Source organism: Candoia aspera, chromosome 1 (assembly GCF_035149785.1).
Source record: "Candoia aspera isolate rCanAsp1 chromosome 1, rCanAsp1.hap2, whole genome shotgun sequence".
Taxonomy (NCBI): domain Eukaryota; kingdom Metazoa; phylum Chordata; class Lepidosauria; order Squamata; family Boidae; genus Candoia; species Candoia aspera.
Genome location: NC_086153.1, coordinates 2,720,314 through 2,743,582, shown reverse-complemented (window position 1 = coordinate 2,743,582; position 23,269 = coordinate 2,720,314). Strand labels below are relative to the sequence as shown.

Sequence of the window (23,269 nt, the reverse complement as noted above, 5' to 3'; positions counted from 1 at the left end):
TTGCCGTGTTTTTTTTAAAGTGCACCTGGCCGCCGGTTCCCCAGCCCAGGACAACCGATGGGAGGCACGACCTTCCTTTCCTGGACGGGATGCAGACCGTACCTGACGGCGGCGTAAACCGATCGGTGGTTCCGGTGCCCGCTCGCTCCTCTTGCATCGAATGTCACAACCTGGAGGGGAAGAACCACAAAAAGCGATTGTGCGATTTTTACCCGGGCAGGGGGTAGCTGCCCTCCACCCATCACAGAAAGACAGGATGGAGATTTCTAGGGCACAGAATGAATCGAGAGCCGCTTCCAGAGATTTCTGTTCCCACAGGATAAGAGATGCTGCTTCAGGCACGGAGCCCAGCCTTGAAATACTAAAAAAGCAGCAAGCAAAACAAAAAAAACGACTTGTCAGAAGGGGGCACCCCAGGAGGAACGGGCACTGGGGCAGGAGATGGTCTGGGGCTGAGACCCATCATTTCTTCCAGGTTCGTTTTGCCAAATTGACCTTGTCTGACCCCGGGTCTGGTCCCAACATGCAAAAATGGAAAAATGGCAGGAAAATGCAGCCACCTCCTCAGTGGGTAGCAGTATATAGTAAGCTGTCCCTAAAAAAAACCCAGGGTGTCGGGGGGTCAAAAAAGTCAAGATGGTGGCTGCAACCCTACAATCGAAGCCCCACCCTTTTTTATACACATTGCATGTCAAAAGGGGAAGGGCTTTGATCACATGGTTGCAGCCACCATCTTGACTCTTTTTTTTTTAATATTGTTTTATTGCATTATAAGACGCAAGTACTATATTATATTATTTGGGCACAGTGGTATTTATAGAGTATTAACCAGAGACTATCAACACTACAGGTAGTCCTCACTTAACAACCACAATTGGGACCAGAATTTTGGTTGCTAAGCGAACCAGTCATTAAGCGAATCCGACCCAATTTTTTGTGGCGGTCATAAAATGAATCTCTGCAGGCATTAAGCAAACCATGTGGTTGTTAAGTGAATCACATGGTTCCCCATTGATTTTGCTTGCCAGAAGCTGGCCAGGAAGGTTGAAAATGGAGATCATGTGACCACAGGATGCTGTGATGGTCATAAATGCAAACCAGCTGCCAAGTACCCAAATCGCAATCACGTGACTCTGGGGATGCTGCAATAGTCGTAAGTGTGAGGACCAGTCGTAAGTCAGTTCTTCCAGCACTGTTGTAAATCCAAACCATCACTAAATGAATGGTTGTTAAGTGAGAACTACCTGTATGATGATTTAGGTAACTTAAACCATTAGAGATAAGAGAAAAAAAGTTTATATTGATATTAACTCTGCTTTCTGAATTGTTAATGTTAATAAACATAAGGTTGCTTAAATTGGACATCTGAAGCTGAGTGCAGCATTGATAAACAGCTGCAAAGTGCATTAAATTATTTTGTTATACAATGAAGGTTTCTATCTTCATACTTAATACTAAGGTCTCCCCTGAATTGTTATGTGTTGTTATTTAGGCATATTAGAAAAAAAAGAGATTTTGACTTTTTTGGCCCCTTCCCGCAGTCACCCCTGGTGCAAATCCTTCTGAAATGGGCTTCTGGGGCCTCCTCCAGAGGTCTGGGCGTTGCACCTCCCCTGATGGCGTCTTGGGGCGCTGCCCTCTTCTCTGCTCTGTGGGGCAGGAGGGAGAAAACACCCCCTGGTTTCTTGCTGATCCGGTTCTACTTCTCAGTTGATGAGTAACAGCGGCTGAACCCTTTGCAGCCTGCTTGCACCAAGGTGGAGCAAAAGCAAGGAAAAAGGTCTTCTGAAGCTTTCCCTCCCCCTCGCACACATTTGGAGAGCAGCTAAACTCCTTGCGCCACCCACGGGGTACGTGAGGGGCAGCCACCCCAGTCCTCTGTTCCTCCAGAGCCTGATCTTGGGGGGCTCTCTGTGTTGACCCATTCTTGCAGCCACAGCAAGCAACGACCAGAGGTTTCATTGGGGGTTCCTAGTGCAAAAGGTGCAGGGCGGGGATGGTTGGACTTCACTTTCAGCCATAGGAATGGCCTGGGGGTCTTTGTGCCCCCTCCAGCCTACCTCACAGGGTTGTTGTGGGGATTAAAAAGGAAGAAGGTGAGCTGGAGGAAAACCTAGGTCAAAATCTAAAAAATGGATAATAAAGAAGGGAGTGCTTCTGTAATGGGAAAGACGGGGTGAATGGGAACGGTCTAGGGAACGGTCAGATAACAGACAGCATAGCCCGCAGCTGCATAATGGGTGGAGAAAGAGGCTCAGAAGGGACCCTCCCTGGTTTCTCGGGCTGTAAAGGAGACGGTGGGGGGAATTGTACTTTCAGACTTGCCAGACTCTGTCGCTGTAGCCTTACAATAAAGTAGAATTAGCTCATCTGGTTGTGTTTCCTGTCTGGTCCGCCCGGTAAGGCTGACTGCTTCCTTTAATATGGTCATCAGATGATGCTGTGAATACCCAAGGGGCAGCCAACCTCAACCCACTTTTTGGAAGTGGTTTGCCCTGGCCTTCTTCATCTAGGGCTGAGAGAGAGGGACTGGCCCAAGGCCACCCCGCTGGCTTGGTGCCCAAAGCAGAACTCACCGTCTCCTGGTTTCCAACCCAGTGCCATTAACCACTACACCAAACAGCCTCCCTTTAGCAAGCTGGGGGATTCTGGGCGTTGAAGTCCACACATCTTAAAGTTGCTGAGGTCGAGAAGCCTTGCATCAGACAGCTGATAGTCATCCAAAGTCACGCAAAAGAACTAACGCATCTAAGTTTGACATCAGGGCTCAAAAGAAGGACAAAGTACGGCAACCTCAGAGCGTTTCGACTTCCCAGGACACTCAGCGGCCAACCTCAAATGACCCTTTGGGAAAAACGGGACTCGAACTGCACCACTGAACAAGAGATGGCTGAACTCACGTACAACAAACTTTTTCAGGCCATCTCAGGAGGTCTTGACAAACATAAAAAGTTTCCAGGATTTTACAACTTTGGTGTGCCTTAGTGTGGCGGTTTGGCAGCGCAGGAGGAATCCCAGTTGCCCAAACACGTCAGCAATATAGGGAGCGCTGAACAATACGGTTCATTTGGGGCCAGGGCAAAGCCAGCCTCTGCCAAGAGATGTTTTAATTGGATCGTGCCCCGACAGCCCTCCCTCTCCGCCCTCGGAGAGCTGGAGGTTGCTGCGTAAATATTCCAGGCAGAAAATAAATTCCCTGTGTTTCCTAACTCCTCAGCCTCCCAACGCCTCCCCGGTTTGCAGGATCTGGGGTAGAGCTTGGCCGAAACTCAGCCATGTGCTGAGTTTCAAAGGCCAGGCCTGAGTTTTGCCTCCAAGTTCCAGGCCTGCCGAGAAGATGTGTGAAAAGACCGTGGAGGAAGGGCAAAAAGGCTGGTGAGGGGAGGGGGCATCGAGCGGCTTCCTTTTCTCTGGCCGATCATCCATTTGTCCAGAACAGCCTGAGGGTTCCTGCCCTGGGCAGGGGGTTGGACTGGAAGACCTCTAAGGTCCCTTCCGACCCCAGGATTCTGATTCTCTCTCTTCTTGCTGCTGCTGAGCTGGGGGCAAAGAGGTGCAAGAAAAAGAGGGACTTTGTCTGTGCAACTTGTCACACAGCAGCCTCACCCTTCCACCCTCTATTTTGGCTTCACCTGACCCATCAGGGGTCTCTGCAGTCGAGATGGATGCTCCGTGGTGTTTTTTACGTGCGTTTCATGTGCTAATAAATTGCAGCAATTTAACCCGTTGCGCTAACGCGTTTCGTCAATGCAGGTGCCTGAACCCGGTTATCAAGTCCACCGGCCCAGCTCCTCAGTTGCACTCACAAAGCACCCTGCAGGGGCCAACTTTTGCACCTGTTTTTTCAACCAAGCATCGTGGAGTGAACACCTCCAGCCCCAGGTACCGATGGGGACAAGTGGGCCTTGTGCACCTGTGCACCCCAGTGGCCATGAACAGAAGCTGGAAGACTTTGGGGAGGTGCAACAGCAGCCAGGGAACACCTGGGGCTGGTGGTAGCAGCCACGCTAATGCTGCCACCTAATCACAAAAGCAAAAACATTCTCACTGGCCTGGCCAGCTTATGCATCCCTCCCCACTTTATGCATTTATTTGCTAGATGTATATCCCACTTCTCCTTTGGGGGCTAAAGGCCACATACATAACGCTCCCTCCTCATATTTTCCCTTGCAACAATCACATTGAATTTCTCCTTGAGGGCCACGCACAGAAGGGTTGTGTTTTTTTTTAAAGACAAAACTCAAATACAGCCTATAGAAAAGAAATACGATCAAAGGAAAGAATTAAGGAAAAGAGGTTTGTCTTACTAGTGTCCAGTATTCATAAATAATAGTGTTTTTTTTTTTAAAAAAGCCATAATATGCCAGTCAAAGTAAAATATTCCATATGGAGAAACTGGGGAGAGGAACAAGGTGGTCTCTCTGGAGCCCAGGTGCCACCACCACTAAGACGGCCCTGCTTTGAGCTCCTGCCACCCCGTCATCCTGGGATGTTCGAAACAGCTAAGCTTCTTCTGAGGATGGTAGGGGATGGACAAAAGTTTGCAGAGAGCCACATGTCCTCCCAGGATCTTGGACCCCAAACTGTTTAAAGTTTAAATGAAGGCATGTGTCTAGAACCGGGCCTGGAAACAAAAACAGCACAGGTAGTCCTCATTTAGCAATTGTCTTGTTTAGCGACCGTCTGCAGTTACAACAGCGATGAAAAAGTAACACTGCAACCAAGCCTCGCATTTTTTATTTTTGCAGGTTGTAAAGCCAAGCCAAGCCGAAGGAAGATCATAAGCACAGCCATGGTTTCACTTAGCGACCCTCCACTTAATGACTGAGTGGCCAGTCCCAACTGTGATCACTAAACGAGGACGACTTGTAGAGCGGATGCCCTGTTTATCCCTCGCAATATCATTTAATAGGGCTATAAGCCTGGCAACTTTAATAGGTGTGGGGCTTCACCTCCCAGAATTCACCAGCCAGCATGCTGTTTCATCATCTCCAACCTGTACACTGGATTTTTGATTCTTTAATTTATATGCTTATTGATGTCAATTAAGAAGGTAGCTGTCTGGAGAAGGAGAAGCCAGTTCCCTCCCTCAAAGAGGCAATTCTTTCGTTCAATAATCGCGGAGCCTCTTGAAAAACAATTGGTGCCGGCACCATAACTGTGTCTTTTTCAGAAGCATCCCTGAAAGGAAATAAATATTTAAAATATTGCATTACCAAGTTGATCCGATAGGTTTTGATATGTGAGAGGATCAACTCCGCAAGCAGAGGAACGTCCCATTCAGCGGACGGATGGTCTGGAAGTTTCCTAGGAAGGAAGGAGAGAATGAATGAATGAATGAATGAATGAATGAATGAATCAATCAATCAATCAATCAATCAATCAATCAATCAATCAATCAGTGTCAGCCTCGCGGGGTAAACCAGATAGGAAGCACAACCAGATGAGCTAATTCTACTTTATTGTAAAGCTACATTGACAGAATCTTGCAGGTCTGAAAGTACAATTCTCCCACCATTTCCTTTACAGCTCGAGAAGCTAGGGAGGGTCCCTTCTGAGCCTCTTTGTCCACCAATTATGCAGCTGTGGGCCATGCCCTCTCTTATCAGACCATTCCCTGGGCAGCATCTCTTTGCCCCATCTCTCAAGGTCTTTCCCACATACCATTACAAGATTCTTGCAAGTCTGAAAATACAATTCTCCCACCATTTCCTTTACAGCCTGAGAAACTAGGGAGGGTCCCTTCTGAGCCTCTTTCTCCACCCATTGTGCAGCTGCGGGCTATGCCCCCTCTTATCTGACCATTTCCTTGGCACCATCTCTTCACCCAGTCTCCCAAGGTCTTTCCCACACACCATTACAGCTCCAGATAACTTCACAGAACGTGAGCAAAGCTGGATCTCTTATCCTGGCCCTTTTGCACACCCACCAGCCCAGCCCCTGCTTCAGTCCCAGGAGCGAAACACGCTCTCCACTTAAGACCTAGTCTGCCAGAGGGAGCACCCCTCTGGCTGGGGAATTCTGGGAGTTGGAGGCTGCCAAGGTTGAGAAACACTGGTTTAGGGGCTGGGATGTTCCTTGTGACAACAGCCTACAAATCTCTTGAAATCAAGCAGGGGCCACTGGACCTTGGCAGAATAACAGTGTGTCATTTTGACAGCCCCAAATCCTGCTGATGTGCGGTCTCAGACCCTGGATCAAAAGCAAAGCCGGCAGACTCTCTTTCATGCCAATGTTTTTTGCTGGGCAGCAGGGCAGCTTTCAGTTGCCCGCATGGGTGAAGGTCACTCGAGTTCAGTGGAAACAAGAGCAGGAGGCAGAGGATCAAATAAATCCCTCTCAGCTCAACAGTGTGACCAAGGAGCCAAAATGAACGCCAGAAGCTTACAGAGAGAGAGCACGCAAAAAGGCAGCCTCAAGTCGCCCGCTGTGCTGAAAACTGGGTTAATCGGGTGCAAACGTTTTATCCAGTCATTCACAAAACACAACCAGAAGGGGCAAATGCTTTTTCTAAGTGCCTATGATTTTGAAAGGGGCTAAAACATTTTTTTTTTTGTAAAATGACACTATATAAATTATGAAATGTATTCTCTATTTTATTTTTGACAATGAAGATCATGGTGGTGAATAACTTGTTTTTGTTTTTTTCAGTGAACTGAAATGGACTGGAATGGGCCACTTCACATCAGATGACCACCAGATCTACTACTGTGGACAAGAGGACCACAGAAGAAATGGAGTAGCCTTCATAATTAATAGTCAAGTGGCTAAAGCAGTGCTTGGATACAACCCAAAAAACGATAGAATGATCTCAATTCGAATTCAGGGCAAGCCATCGAACATCACAGTGATCCAAATATACGCCCCAACCACAAATGCTGAAGAAGCTGAAGTAGAGCAGTTCTATGAGGATCTGCAGCACCTACTGGACAACACGCCTAAAAGATGTTATTTTCATCATGGGAGACTGGAATGCTAAGGTGGGCAGTCAAATGACACCTGGAATTACAGGTAAGCATGGCCTGGGAGAACAAAATGAAGCAGGACGTAGGCTGATAGGATTTTGCCAAGACAACTCACTCTGCATAACAAACACTCTCTTCCAACAACCTAAGAGACGGCTTTATACATGGACTTCCCCAGATGGACAACACCGAAATCAGACTGACTACATCCTTTGCAGCCAAAGGTGGCGGACATCTATACAGTCGGTAAAAACAAGGCCTGGAGCTGACTGTAGTTCAGATCATGAACTTCTTATTGCACAATTTAGGATCAGACTCAAGAGATTAGGGAAGACCCACAGATAAGCTAGATATGAGCTCACTAGTATTCCTGAGGAATATGCAGTGCAGGTGAAGAATAGATTTAAGGGACTGGACTTAGTAGATAGGGTCCCGGAAGAACTATGGACAGAAGTTCACAGCATTGTTCAGGAGGCGGCAACAAAATACATCCCAAAGAAAGAGAAAACCAAGAAGGCAAAGTGGCTGTCTGCTGAGACACTAGAAGTAGCCCAAGAAAGAAGGAAAGCAAAAGGCAACAGTGATAGGGGGAGATATGCCCAATTAAATGCAAAATTCCAGAGGTTAGCCAGAAGAGATAAGGAATTATTTTTAAACAAGCAATGCGCGGAAGTGGAAGAAGACAATAGAATAGGAAGGACAAGAGACCTCTTCCAGAAAATTAGAACCATCGGAGGTAAATTCCAGGCCAAAATGGGTATGATCAAAAACAAAGATGGCAAGGACCTAACAGAAGAAGAAGAGATCAAGAAAAGGTGGCAAGAATATACAGAAGACCTGTATAGGAAGGATAACAATATCGGGGATAGCTTTGACGGTGTGGTCAGTGAGCTAGAGCCAGACATCCTGAAGAGTGAGGTTGAGTGGGCCTTAAGAAGCATTGCTAATAAGAAGGCAGCAGGAGACGACGGCATCCCAGCTGAACTGTTCAAAATCTTGCAAGATGATCCTGTCAGGGTAATGCATGCTATATGCCAGCAAATTTGGAAAACACAAGAATGGCCATCAGACTGGAAAAAATCAACTTATATCCCCATACCAAAAAAGGGGAACACTAAAGAATCTTCAAACGATCGAACAGTGGCACTCATTTCACGTGACAGTAAGGTAATGCTCAAGATCCTGCAAGGGAGACTTCAGCAGTTCATGGAGCGAGAATTGCCAGATGTACAAGCCGGGTTTAGAAAAGGCAGAGGAACTAGAGACCAAATTGCCAATATCCGCTGGATAATGGAAAAAGCCAGGGAGTTTCAGAAAAACATCTATTTCTGTTTTGTTGACTCTTCTAAAGCCTTTGACTGTGTGGACCATAACAAATTGTGGCAAGTTCTTAGTGGTATGGGGATACCAAGTCATCTTGTCTGCCTCCTGAAGAATCTGTATAACGACCAAGTAGCAACGGTAATAACAGACCACGGAACAACGGACTGGTTTAAGATTGGGAAAGGAGTATGGCAGGGCTGTATACTCTCACCCTACCTATTCAACTTGTACGCAGAACACATCATGCGACATGCTGGGCTTGAGGAATCCAAGGCTGGAGTTAAAATCGCTGGGGGAAACATTTACAATCTCAGATATGCAGATGATACCACTTCGATGGCTGAAAGCGAAGAGGAACTGAGGAGCCTTATGATGAAGGTGAAAGAAGAAAGTGCAAAAGCTGGCTTGCAGCTAAATCTCAAAAAAACCAAGATTATGGCAACCAGCTTGATTGATAACTGGCAAATAGAGGGAGAAAATGTAGAAGCAGTGAAATACTTTGTATTCCTAGGTGCGAAGATTACTGCAGATGCTGACTGCAGTCAGGAAATCAGAAGATGCTTAATCCTTGGGAGAAGAGCAATGACAAATCTCGATAAAATAGTCAAGAGCAGAGACATCACACTGACAACAAAGGTCCGCATAGTTAAAGCAATGGTGTTCCCCGTAGTAACATATGGCTGCGAGAGCTGGACCATAAGGAAGGCTGAGCGAAGGAAGATCGATGCTTTGGAACTGTGGTGTTGGAGGAAAATCCTGAGAGTGCCTTGGACTGCAAGGAGATCAAACCAGTCCATCCTCCAGGAAATCAAGCCAGACTGCTCACTTGAGGGAACGGTATTAAAGGCCAAACTAAAATACTTTGGCCACATCATGAGAAGACAGGACACCCTGGAGAAGCTGCTGATGCTGGGGAGAGTGGAGGGCAAAAGGAAGAGGGGCCGACCAAGGGCAAGGTGGATGAATGATATTCTGGAGGTGACGGACTCATCCCTGGGGGAGCTGGGGGTGTTGACGACCGACAGGAAGCTCTGGCGTGGGCTGGTCCATGAAGTCACGAAGAGTCGGAAGCGACTAAACGAATAAACAACAAACTTCTTACATGTTCAGACCAGATCAGACCCAACTGGCACAACTACAGCATTCAGGAAATGGGGTGCCCATCGTTCCTGCCATCTCAGATTCAGTGGCACCATCTGGAGCATGGCCGACTGCCCTTCCCATCCGAATATCAGAGGAGAACTGCAAAAATCCTTAGTTGGCTTGTTCTGTGGAACAGCCAAGTTCAACTCAAGGGGCTGGAGATAGCTGACTCCTTGGCCTCGGTGGCTAGCTTCCCAGCCCAAACGTGGCCCAGAGAGGCTTTCTCTGTGCGAAGGACTGCAAAGTTCACGGCGCCCTTTCTAACAATGCAGCCCAGCCAGCTCAGGAGCTTGTGAAATATCTGGTGTGTACTGGGTTAACTTGGCACCAGCTGGGTAGCTGGGAGCTCAGGTTGCCAACGCTGAAATAAAGGCTTCATTAAGGATGACATGAGTTTTCACACATTCCTGGGAGCAGTTCCAAGGGGTGCACCTTGTTTGTCTCCCAGCAGTATCTCTAACTTGTCCTACAATACAATTCATGTTATCTTTACTTCTTTCGGAACTAACGTGGATCAAGTCCCATAAAGTTCTGAAGCCAGGAAAATTGGGAAAAATTCCATACTGACAGCTAGCACGGACCCAGGCTGAAAGATGGAGAGGCAGCTGTCATTCCCTCTCCTTATTGGGACCAATCAGAGCATGCAAGAACACACTGAAGTTCAAATATGTTCCTATCTCTGCCCCGTTTCCAAAGGGGGTGGAAATCTGCTCCAGGGGTATGTCAACTCAGGTTTGACCTAACTTCTGAAGAAGGTTGGAAAGACATCTGAAAGGTACTAGGCTGGAGAAGACCAAATACATAAGCTGTTTGTGTGCTATCAGGTCAGTGCCAACTCTTAGTGACCACAGAGATAGGCCTCATCCAGGACGATCTGCCTCCAGCCTGGTCCTTCAGGCCTTCCAAAGCTGTACCCATCATCATCAAAATCAAGTCCATCTACCTTGCTGCTGGAGGTCCTCTTCTTATCTTTTCTTCCACTTTGTCCAGCCTGGTAGACTTCTCCAGAGAGTTAGGGTCCAAAATATGATCATTTGAGCCTGGTCATTTGTGCCTCATTTAGAATCCTAGAATCACAGAGTTGGAGGGTCCCCTTGAGGTCCCCTAGACCAACTGCCCCCCCTGTTTAGTGCAAGAATTCAAATTAAAGCTCCCCAGGGTATTCTGCAGGGTAGGGCCAAAAAAGTCAAGATGGTAGCTGCACCCTCCTCCCCACGCCACCCCCAGGTCCACTCCAGCTTGCCCTTCTTCCATTGCTGGGATCACAAATCAGAGGCACATCCTCCAGAAAGAGGGTGTAAAAAGAGGCAGAAGAAGGAAGAGAAGCCGGAGGAGACAATGTCAAGGAACGGATTTTTCTCAACTGATCTTCAACTTGCTCAGAGGTGCCCATAATTTCAAAAGAGAAAGAACAGTGGCAGGTAGATCTCACCTTAAATGCTGGCATCTCCCTGTTGCCCAAGACAACGAGTTTGGCCTTAATGTATTGTTCAATAAAAGACATTGTGGACTTCCCACCACAGACACCTGCTGGATCTCAGCCTCCTTTTTTGACCTGGCGGGAAGGATGCCTGATCTCTCTGCCGAACGATGTGGGTCATGTGAGAGCTGGGCATCAATGACAGATGGCTTCTCAGCAGAGATTAGATAGAGCAGAGACATCACACTGACCACAAAGGTCTGCATAGTTAAAGCAACGGTGTTCCTCATAGTAACATATGGCTGCAAGAGCTGGACCATAAGGAAGGCTGAGCAAAGGAAGATCGATGCTTTTGAACTGTGGTGTTGGAGGAAAATCCTGAGAGTGCCTTGGACTGCCAGAAGATCAAACCAGTCCATCCTCCAGGAAATAAAGCCAGACTGCTCACTTGAGGGAATGATATTAAAGGCAAAACTGAAGTACTTTGGCCACATAATGAGAAGACAGGACACCCTGGAGAAGATGCTGATGCTAGGGAGAGTGGAGGGCAAAAGAGGGGCCGACCAAGGGCAAGGTGGACGGATGACATTCTAGAGGTGACGGACTCGTCCCTGGGGGAGCTGGGGGTGTTGACGACCGACAGGACGCTCTGGCGTGGGCTGGTCCATGAAGTCACGAAGAGTCGGAAGCAACTAAACGAATAAACAACAACAAGGTAGATAGATATACAGATGATAAATAGATATGACAGGGGTTTCTCAACCAGGGTTTCTCAACCAGGTTCCATGGAACCCTCGGGTTCCGCAAGAGCTCACTCGGGGTTCCCTGGGAGATCTTGATTTATTTAAAACATTATTTCAAACTTCACATTAAAGAGGCAAGTTTCATTCTTTAATTTCAGTTTAAGAGCACTGTGAATGCATCTATACAGGCCTACCCATGAAGCGAATATAATCATTTTGCAACTTCTGGCCTCTATTTGAGCCTGGCTGTGCAGGGGTTCCCTGAGGCCTGAAAGATAATTCAAGGGTTCCTCCAGGGTCAAAAGGTTGAGAAAGGCTGCAATGGATGGATGGATGGATGGATGGATGGATGGATGGATGGATGGATGGATGGATGGTGAAGTCTGACCCTCAAGCCCCCCACTTGACCACAAAGATCACTGTCTGCCTTCAGACCAGGAGCTGTCCCTCATCCTAAGTCACCTCAATGGCTTGTCAGGAGGTGACAATGGAGGGGCGGCTGTGTACTGACTGAGACCCTCTTGGAAGTGCTGGAAAAAATGCAGGATATAAACCAAGCAAAAGAGCAGTGGTGCCAAACTGCTCTGGGCAAGAGGGACCATGAATGAAAGGAAACCCTGCTGTTGCCGAGATGAAAAAAGACAGCGGATAGGCACAATCGAGCCAGAAGGGGGGGCAACGAGGCAGAGGCTCTGTTCTACTGAAGGCCGACTGAGTCAGCTGCACCTCGGTTAACTCCCCCCCTGCACCCCCCTGCCCTGGGCACCCATAGTGCAGAGTCACCCATGACCCGGTCAACCAGGGAACAGCTGTTTCCAGCAACGGTCCAGCTGCTGCAGAAGAGGCTGTCACTTCCTTCTCTCTCTTTTTTTTGCCCTGGTTTAAAAAAATAACAAATTTTAAAGATGTTGGCAGAAGTTCAATTAATGCCACTGTGGGGGAAGGCAAGACATTTACCCACACTCCTCCTTTACGGTCCCTGGTCCCACTCCCACCCCTGCAAATGTGCAGGGGGTGGGGGGGTAGAATGTGAGGTGACCTGTTTTAACAGGGGTCTAGCTAGCTGGCTACAATCCATCAATCATCCATTAGTCAGTCAGTCAATCCGTCAATCCGTCAGTCCATCAATCTATTATCTATCTATCTATCTATCTATCATCTATCTATCTATCTATCTATCTATCTATCTATCTATCTATCTATCTATCTATCTATCTATCTATCTATCTATCATCTATCTCTATCATCCATCAGTTAGTCTGTCTGTCTGCCTGTCTGTCTATCTGTCTATCACAAATACTTCTATGGCACTTCAATCATATGGAGATAGAGATGGAATGCCTAGAGAAGCCCTGCTTTTATAGGCTTCTCTAGGACTTGTCCCTACTGAGGCAGCTGAGAGAGTGTTAAATCTCCATAACCCTTTTCTACACCACCATTGTTAATTGTGTGTGTGGGGGGATTAGTTTGCACCCTACTTGGGACTAACATTTATTCCTTCCATGCACACCCACTGGGTTCGAGCATCTGAACACCGTGCAGACTCCCTTGACAAGTTAAGGATGCCATTCAAACCGCGTCAGAGACCACCAATCTCACAAGGGCATAAAGCCACCCATTCAACCTCATTGGCTGCCTCGCCAATTCGTATATGAGTACAGCTCAAGCTTTCTGCCTCTGAAAGTTTTGTGAGGCGAAATGAAAGCGATACCTGCGACAATCTGATCAGACAGGCACTGCTTCAGCCATCTGAGGAGGAGGAGAGCCAACTCTCGTCCAGTTCAGGAAGACACCTTGCTGATCGCTTGGAGGGAATCTCCGCTCGCCCCAGGCCACCACGCGAATGAGACACATGGACCCGTCAGGGTAGCTTAACAAGTCAGAACAAAAATACAGTACTGGCAATCCCAGCTCTCTTGCAGCCCCGTGTCTAAGATCCTAGGTTCAAACAGGAGAAGTTGGGGACTAAACTATTTTGTGACCAAGCTACTCATAAACCCGGCCTTGGGCCAGGCTCAGCTGCAGCTGGACTTGCACAAAAGGAAAGTTGCTCAAATTCTGGGAAGTTTAACCCTTCTGCTACCTTAACTGTAACCTCACGGGGCAATGAACGCTTCTGGCCACACAAATTGAGTCAGCACTATTTGTTTAGGTTTTCGTGGGTCAACTGGGACAAACGTTCACCAGGGCTTCCTCTTTTGAAAGTTTCTTCCCCACCACTCCCAGCCCTTTCCCTCCCCAGCCAGATCCTTCAAATGTTTCCTCAGAAACTCTTTCGCAGTTTCACCCTATTTTGCACAAACGCACAAAAAGGAGAAGTGGCTGTTTTGTCAATACTCTGCAAGTTGCACTTGCTCCCAGTTGGCTTCTGAGGGCAATTCAAGGTGCCAGTTATCAACTTTGAAGCCCTGAGTGGCACAGGAGTGGCACAGACTGGGTTACTTGCACAACCACCTTCTCCCAAGAATATCTGCCCCCTTCCTCCCAACATACCATTGTCCCCCAACCCAGCCAGCTCTTTCCCTGCGCCTTTGGCGTGAGGATGGGTTGGAGACCTGATTGGATGGTGGTGTCGTTTCGGTGGGGGCAGCTGCTTTATTATTTTATTATTGTCTAGACCAAACTAATGACAACAGGTACAACAACCAGCCTTAGAACTGGCAGTGAGGATATCGAAGTGGTGGGGAGCTTCTGCCTTTTGGGATCAGCCATCAACAGTCAAGGAAACAGCGGTCAAGAAATACGCCGCAGACGAGCACTCGATGGAGCAGCCATGAAGGCCTGGAGAAGACAGTCAGAGGCCAGGATGTGTCTCTGCCTACAGAGATCAGAATGGTATTTCCTGTGACTCTCTATGAAGTGAAAGTTGGACTTTGAAGAAGCAGGATAGGAAGAGTATTGATGGTTTTGAACTCTGGTGTTGGAGAAGATGATTGAGATGACCATGGACAGCCAAGAAAACAAACTGATCATTGAACAAATCAACGCAGACTCCTCACTCAAGGCACCAATGACCAGGCTCAAATTATCCTACTTCAGACACAAGCAGTGAAGACCCAACTCTCTGGAGAAGGCTCTGATCCTGGGAAAGGTGGAAGGAAAGAGAAGGACGACCAGCAGCAAGGGGGATGGACTCAGTGGCAATGGGGGCGTGGCTGGAAGACCAGGCTGTGGACAGATCGTCAGGGAGAAAATCTATCTATGCGGCCGCTAGGAGTTGACACCGACTTGATGGCATGTAAGCATCATCATCATCATTATCATCATCATCAACATGAGAGCCAGTTTGGTCTAGCGGTTAAGGTGCTGGGCTAGAAACCAGGAGTCTGTGAGTTCTAGTCCCGCCTTAGGCACGAAAGCCAGCTGGGTGACCTTGGGCCAGTCCCTCTCTCTCAGCCCAAGAGCCAATCAGGCGTGGTAGGAGAGTTCTAGTCCCGCCTTAGGCACGAAAGCCAGCTGGGTGACCCTGGGCCAGTCCCTCTCTCTCAGCCCAAGAGCCAATCAGGCGTGGTAGGAGAGTTCTAGTCCCGCCTTAGGCACGAAAGCCGGCTGGGTGACCCTGGGCCAGTCCCTCTCTCTCAGCCCAACTCGGTGCAATGCAGACCAGCCTCCTCGTGGTGCACCCCGGGCAACGTCACTTGTCACGGCTAAATAGTCCACACATCTGGCTGCTGGACCTCACAAGGATTTCCCAGCAAGAAAAAAAAAGCAGCATGAACACCAAAACTGCTATGCCATACGATTAAAAAAAATCATCATCATCATCATCATCATCCCATCAGGTGTTGGGATAAGGTGAGGCTGGAGACCAAGGAATGCAACTGTGGATTGACTGGGGAGTGTTGGTTGGGGGTGCTGAAATTCGCTTTTTTCTTTTGTTTTGTGTCTGTTGGTTTTACTGTTCGGGGAGGTTTTGTGAGCCCCCCCAGAGCTGCGATGTCCAAAACAGTCAGCCGTATGAGTCCTTCAAATAAATAAATAAATAAATAAATAAAAAAATAAATATTTTAAAAAAAATAATTTTTAAAACAATGCATTGTGGTTTTGTATTCTTTCTGTTAGGTTCTGCTGAATTTTCTGTAAGCTGTCCAGAATCACTGTGGCTGAGCTGGGCAGCCGTGCGAATCCTTGAGGGTCAAATAAGGAAGGACGGAGCAGCTTTCGGTGCTCTCCAGAAGCAGTGGGACTCGGTGCCTGTTACATTTGGAAGAGGCCAGGTTGAAGAAAAGGGCTAAGAGCGTGAAGCGTGTCTTTGTGGATTTTAACCCTTCGTTAGTGGGTGGAGGCAAAGGATCAAGAGAGAGAAGCCAGAACACAGGGAGCAGGGCAATCTGTTTAAAATGTATTTAAATATAAATAAGCTGTAGATGCCAGTTACCCCAGTGCCTGGAACAGGGAATTAATTTGTCTTAGCTGAACTGCATACTGACATTAAACAGCTAAACACGTGCTGGAGGAATTGCTAGCAAAGGAGAGATCCATCAATCAGCCCTAGAAAGAGCAGGGTTGCCTGGCGTTGGCTTCCTTCTTGCTTCCTCAGACTTTTCCCCTCGTACGTCACTGCGGCTGCTAAGAGTGCGAATTTATGGCTAGGGAGAGAGCTGTGTTAGTCCACAGTAGCTGACAATTGGGAGCCTGGTAGTACTTTTCCTTATTACTAAATTTCATTCAAAGGCATCAGCTTTCCCGAATCGGTAAAGGAGTTATCAGAGTCCTTCTGCGACCATCAGGAGCCCTTGTTTCCAAAGGTCAATAAACCGGACAAACTATAGTAGCAAGATAACAACACAATATTATTTAAATTCTACGTCAGTCTAGCCACTGCATTGCATCTGATGAAGTGAGCGACAACTCACAAAAGCTTCTACCTTCGAATCAAATTTGTTAGCCGCAAAGGTGCCATGAGATTCCTTCTGATTTATGGCTAGGGACGCCTCATTGTTTAATCTCTGTGCTCTGTTAAAAAATACTCTGTTCATTCAGCTCTATTTCTATCTCCCTCTCCCTCCGTTTCTAAAATAAAGCAAAAGAATCATAATGAGCCTAGGACAGAGTTAGAAGTAAGATAGCTAAATCTGGAACTTGGAATTCCCAACATATGCTACCTGAGCCCACTTTCTTGGTGGAAAGATAGAGTCTACTAAGATAAATAAGGGAGCCAGTTTGGTGTAGCAGTTAATGGCACCAGCCTAGAAACCAGGAGATTGAGAGTTCTAGTCCTTCCTTAAGCACAGCTGGGTGACCTTGGGCCATTCCCTCTCTCAGTCCTAGGAAGGAGGAGGCAAGGGCAAACCACTGCTGAAATCTTGCCAAGAAAAGTGCCGGGATGTCAAACATGACACCAAGGAAGAAAGGAAGGAACCAAGGAAGGAGGCAAGGAAGCAAGGAGACTGAAAAAGAAACAGAACTTAGATCCTTGCATGTTACAGTATGCAAGATTCTGTAATACGAATTACAGTGTGGCCAGGGAGTGTACAGTAATGGTATGTGGGAAAGACCTTGGGAGATGGGCGAGGAGATGCTGCCAAGGGAACAGTCAGATAAGAGAGGGCAGAGCCTGCAGCTGGATAGTGAACAGGGCAAGAGGCTCAGGAGGGACCCTCCCTGGTTTCTCGGGCTGTAAAGGAGACGGGTGGGGGAGGATTGTACTTTCAGACTTGCCAGATTCTGTCAATGTAGCTTTAACAGTAAAGTAGAATTAGCTCATCTGGCCGTGTTTCCTGTCTGGTCCACCTGGGAAGGCTGACAGGTAGGGAAGCCTTCACTTTCAACCTCCACTGAAGCCCACAGGCACAAAGCATGCTCTCCCCCATTTGTGCCTTGGCGTATCAGAAGAGGAAGGTCAAGGGGACAGCGAGACAAAGAGGGAAGTCAGCAGGTTCACTGGGGCCACATCCTCCCCAGATGATAAGTCACTGCTGCCTCTTGCCCCATGCAGATTGCACAACTGTGGTGGACTCTCTCTCGCCTGCAGATGTTCAGAACAGCCCATCCTTCATCCCCAACCTCCACCGAGTCCTCCGCAGGTCCTTAGACACGTGGGCTCACTGCAACGGGCAGGAGCAGGTTCAGAGTCACCAAGAGGAGGAGATACGGCTTAGCTCACCGAGGTCAGAACCCATAGTAGACAGTGATGGTCAAATAACAAGAGCCGGCCTGCGTATTGAAGGGAAACACCGCAATAAGAGCTCAGGAGACAGGTGTAGTTGGCGGGGATGAGGAGCAAAGGACTTGGGCTGAGGTTTCAGGCATGACGGGAGAGCCCCATGGTCAGAACTTGCTTCTAGCATCCTGACTAGTCCTGCAAAAGAATTTAGCTCTGGCCTTGAGGAGGAGGAGGGAGGGAAGAAAGGGTTGCTCAGCCCCGTATGAGAAAGAGGCTTGGAACAGCCTTGATGGTCCTTCAAAGGGGGGCAGGGAAGGTTTGGGCTAGGCCTTCAAGATCCTGTCTGTAGACCCCACAACAGGCAGCAGCATTTCTGGCATCCCCACTGTGCCCGTTTCCTGACCTAGCCTCCCTCAAAGAGCTGTCAGATCTCCAGGGTGTGTTTTCCCCCAGGGGTCATCAGGGGTGCCTCAGCACTTCTGCAGCACGTGATGGAGCCATTACGCCCCACACCTGCTTCCCTCCATTTGCTGATCTTTGGGGCAACAGTGGGATACTGTTTGGAGCAGAAACAGCCTCAGCGGGGTCCCTAGAGGAGGCAAGAAGGGAACTTCCTTCAGTTCTGGGATCCGTGTGGCTGGACAAGGAGGACCTTGAGGCTTGGCCTGCCACTTTTGGACACTTCAGTAATAGAAACTCATGGATAGAGGTGTTGGCTCCAAAGCTGGGCAAAGAAGATTCTGAACTACAGGAAGGAAAGAGCATTTCTGGAGATCTAGGAGATACGCCATTGGTTTACAGGTAGTCCTCGACTTATTCGTTTAACGACGGTTCAAAGGTATGACAGCCTTGGGAAAAGTACTTTATGACCTGTACTCGCACTTACAACCATCGTACCACCCCCACAGTCACAATATTGCAAATGGGGCACTTGGCCACTGGCTCACATTTACAACTGGTTGCAGCATCCTGTGATTGCGATTTGCCATCTTTTTTGCCAGTTTCTTGCAAAAAACAGCAAAAAATGTCCATCAGGGAAGCTGGATTCACTTAACAATGGCAGTGATTTGCTTAACAACCCAAGATTCACTTAATGGCCACCGTAAAATGATGGTAAAATCAGGTCCAGTCATGTGGTGACTCAACTTAGACTGCAACGATTTAGGACTGCTGGTCCCAATTGCGGTCGTAAGTCGAGGACTACCTATAATGGATACCAGTTTGCACTGGATTGCACTGGATACCAGTTTGTTTCCAGGTCCAAGGTGTTGGCTATCACCTTTAAAGCCCTACATGGCATGGGACCAGGTTACCTGAGGGACCGCCTCTTCCCCGCTTCATCAGCCCGTCCCACCCGATCGTGTAGAGAGGGCATGCTGCGGACCCCGTCTGCAAGAGAACTCCATCTGGCGGGGTCCAGGAGGTGGGCCTTCTCTGCAGTAGCCCCCGCCCTTTGGAACACCTTGCTCCCGGAGGTGAGATTAGCCCCATCGCTCCTAGTCTTCCAGAGGGAATTGAAGACCTGGCTCTGCCATCGGGTTTGGGGCAGGGAGGAGAAGAGTCATGCCTGGGGTTGGCTAGTGCCTTGAAGTGCCCCTCCTATGCAAGGATTGAATGAGACTATAGCCATCGGGATTTTATTATATTTGGTAGTTTTTAAAATTGTTTTAGTCTATATTTTATATTGGAATTTTATTGTATAGTTATTGTTTTATGCTGTAAACCATCCAGAGTCCCTCCATTCGGAGGAGATGGGCGGTGACAAATTTGATAAATAAATAAAAATAAAATAAATAATGCGTGTGGATTCATGCCTGGGTAAAATACCATATTGCATGGAGGGAATTCCCTTTCAGGCCCTTGATGGCTGGGGCCTGAGTCAGCTCAGCTTCTCTAGGATGAAATCCCCACTGCTCATAACCCCCCACCCCCCCGCTGCACTCGGCCTCAGCTTTCTCTGCAGCTACACGGGAGCTCTGAAGCATCCTCCCTTTTCATGTTAGCATTACAAAGCCCCAGTTCTCCCATCAGTACTGCAAAGTGCAGGATAATGCAAAGAGGGGTACAAATCTAAATAGAAAAGAGATGACAGAGGAAGGATTGAAGATTTAGGGTTACGGTGTTGAGTAACAGGACTGAGAGCACCACAACAGCGTAAGTGGCAGGACAGCCTTTGTGAATGAAGCCTGCTTGGGTGTGATGCTTTTGGTCTCAGCCCTGAATACGAAGCTAAGCAATGCACCCATCTGCCGAGCCAAAGAATTCGAATTTATTTATCTATTTGTCGTTCACATTCATACGGCTGCCCGTCTCACACAAGGCGACTCTGGGCAGCGTACAACATTGAGATTAAAAACAATGAATCAATAAGAACCATCATTATAAAAAAATAAAACGATTGTTTAAAAAATTACTACCAAATGATAAAATCACTATAAAAAATACGCCAGCCCCACGGGGAGAGCAAGAACATCAACTGCAGTGGAGCCATCTGAGAATGTTTCCCGTTCCCAAAGACTCCCAGGCCTGGGACCCACTAAATGCAAATCCCTGGCAGATGGAACCCGTAACGGGCCTTCCCTGCCTGATCTAATGGGATGGGCAATTTCCTTAGAAGTTACCAACAGCCTTAAAGTTTTCCACAACCGTCCAAGATGGTCCTGCCAGAAAGATGCTAAAACTAACTCTTCTGCAAGCTCACCTGGAACGTATCCCTCAGAGAAAGCTCTTTTGGCACATGTAATGTGTCTTCGTACAATCCATTAAGCCAAATCTGGAACTCCCCGTGAACAATCCAAATACTCCTTGGTTTGGCTCCGGGCAAAACGGGCAAACTGTGACCAGCTAGATTTGTAGATTATTCTCCACTGGACAAGCGTCAGAGCCATCCTTGTGACGGCTAGCCAGCTGGCAATTCCCACAAGACCACATCATCGGGGCTACTCATGTCAAATTTTAAATGGCAGTCATCTGGCAGTGAGTCAAGGGGGGCAACAGAAAAGGTTGAGAGGGGACACAACAGCTGTCTTCAAGAGCCTGAAGGGCTGAAGGGTTTGGACTTGAGAATAAGACTAGAACTCACGGGATAAAATTTCAAGGGTGTAGATACAGACGAGAAATTAGGAAGAACTTCTGGACAGGAAGAGTTGTCAATCGGTGGACCAGGCCACTGCAGGGAGGAGTTTCTTTCCTCTTCACTGGAGATTTTCAAACAAAGGCTGGATGGTCAGTCGTCTATTGGGGACGGTGTGGTGAATCCTGCAGCATGCAGGGGGTTGGACTTGATGACCTCTTAGGTCTTTCAGCTCTAGGATTCTATGACTAGACAGCCCCTTTTCCACCACCCAACAGCACTACTTTTAAGTCTAGCAAATTACCTGTGGTCCAGGACGGTCACATTGGAAGGAGGGATCCCCAGCACTTTACAGCTCTCTACGAGCTCCTCTTTACGAATATCTCCCTGCTGATAATAATTCCCTGTGAATGATAAACGATACAGCAGTCATTTCTCCTGCCTCCATTTAAAATGGCACAGACAGTTTCCCCTGGGAAAAATGAAAGCCACCGAAGACTCAGAAGAGTTAATGGATAACATTATAAGTGTCAAAGTAATAGAATCTGGAAAAGTTTAAAACCTGATGTGTTTTCATTTGTCTACTGCAGTGTTTCTCAGCCTTGGCAACTTTAAGATGAGTGGACTCCAAGTCCCAGAATTCCCCAGCCAGTGGGCTGGCTGGGTAATTCTGGGAGTTGAAGTCCACACATCTTAAAGTTGCCAAGGCTGAGAAACACTGGTCTACTGGCTATGTTTTATAAAGATTTTTTCCCATGTAAGCTGCCATGTAAGCTGTAAGTTGTTCTGAATGCAGTGGCAGAGGTTTATGCTTAATAAAGAGCTGAATAAATCTCAGAAGGCTAGCTGGGTGAGTCCAGAGCAGCCTAGTCCAACCAACCAACCAACCAACCAACCAACCAACCAACCAACCGAAACAACAGAATAGAATAAGACGAGAACAACACAGTGGTAGCTGAAAGGAGGTAGGAGAATAAATTCTGTGATTACAGCAGGGGCAGCTCCAAGAAAATCTGGCTGATTTTGAAAAAGCTACACAACACTGGTTAGTACTCAACTCAGATGGGAGATAACCATTATCGGTTAAAAGAGTCTTTTTTTTCAGGGTTCTGGGGGAGCCCCACGAAACCCGCCAGGCCTTTAGGAAATCCATTCATTAAAGGCAAGGCAGCTTTTAAAGGAGCTGAATTTTCTTGGGGGATCACCCAGAAGAAAAGGGGTCCTATAACCAAGAGTAGAGATGTACTCTGTTTTTCAGAAATCCAGAGCAGGTCTTCCCAATCTTTTTCAAAAGCTCTAGCAGTGCTTCTCAACCTCAGCAACTTTAAGATGTGTGGACTCCAACTCCCAGAATTCCCCAGCCAGCAAGAGTTAGAGAAAGACTAGCCCAAGGTTACACACTGAGTTTCCACAGGGGAGGGGGGGAAACCTGGATTTCCCCAGTCCTAGTCCAGCATTATTGTATGACACCGGCTGTTGGGACAGACTAATGACCAGATTATTGGGGACTTTTGTTTTCTTTTCCCCACATGCTCCTTTTTCCTTTTGCATCGTGCCTTTTCAGGCTGTAAGCCTCTCAATGAACCAACTTCTGTTTGGTTATTATGCCCATTTTGTAGATGGGGCAAACTGAGGCTCAGGAGGCGCGGCAAGGGCGCCAGTGACGTCACACTCAGTGGCGGACCTTTACTAGCTTCCATAGTACAACCTAGAGGTGGGCGGAGCTCTTTGGAAAGCCCTCAGGTCGACGAGATGACGTCAGACCGACTCCGGCCTCTGTGCGCTAGATACGGCAATGGCGTGAGATTGTTCAGCCCGCGCGCGCAGCGACGCCATCTACGTGAGGTGGGCGTTCCGAGGCCGCGGTTGCTAGGCAACTCCGCAGCGCCCTCTTCCCCCTCTCTCACCTGTGGACCCGCAGAGCAGCCACAGACTGGCTGATTTCAAGGCGAGGATGGTGGGGGCGAAGAACATCGCTTCGTCATCAGGGTGCGCCGTCACGAACAGCACGCGTTTGGCCTGAACGTCCCGTCGCCACGACGCTGACGCCTCTGGTCCATCGGTGAAAAGCGTCAGACGGTCTCGACGCCGCCACTTCCTCAGCCCGCGGTAGCGCTGCAACCACCAACAAGAAAGCAACCATAGGAAAAAAACAAGAAAAAGAAACAGGGCCATCGCCGCCATCGTAACGCGGGAAAGGGGGAAAAAAATATACCCGGAAGTACAAAGAAAGTACGGCTAGAAACTTGCACCGCGAAGTACGGTTCCGGCTTCCATTCTTTTACAGAGGATGAGAGAAAGAAGAGGGGTTGGTATTTCCCAAGCTGGTGGCTCCGTTGGCTGGTCTGTAAAACCGTTGCAGGAAACCAAGAGGCTGCCTAATCTAGGACGACACCCAGCCCATCTTTTCATCTGAATGCCTTTGGGTCTCTCCCCTGTGTATTGCCAGAGAGTGACTCTGCCTTCTGTTCCTGGACCAGCAGCCCAAGTGGAGCA

General features: G+C 48.1%; 1 protein-coding gene across 1 annotated transcript in view; it reads right to left on the bottom strand.

Moving 5' to 3' along the window:
- PIGL (phosphatidylinositol glycan anchor biosynthesis class L) overlaps positions 1-22,993 on the bottom strand; it is a 33,597-nt gene extending 10,604 nt beyond the window's left edge. The window contains exons 1-4 of the mRNA XM_063296040.1: positions 22,681-22,993; positions 21,078-21,177; positions 5,217-5,307; positions 103-170 (exon numbers count right to left, since the gene is read on the bottom strand). Coding sequence (XP_063152110.1) covers positions 103-170; positions 5,217-5,307; positions 21,078-21,177; positions 22,681-22,957 — 536 coding nt within the window. The 5' untranslated portion in view covers positions 22,958-22,993. The remainder of the gene's footprint in view (positions 1-102; positions 171-5,216; positions 5,308-21,077; positions 21,178-22,680) is intronic.
- Positions 22,994-23,269: the final 276 nt, after the last annotated feature.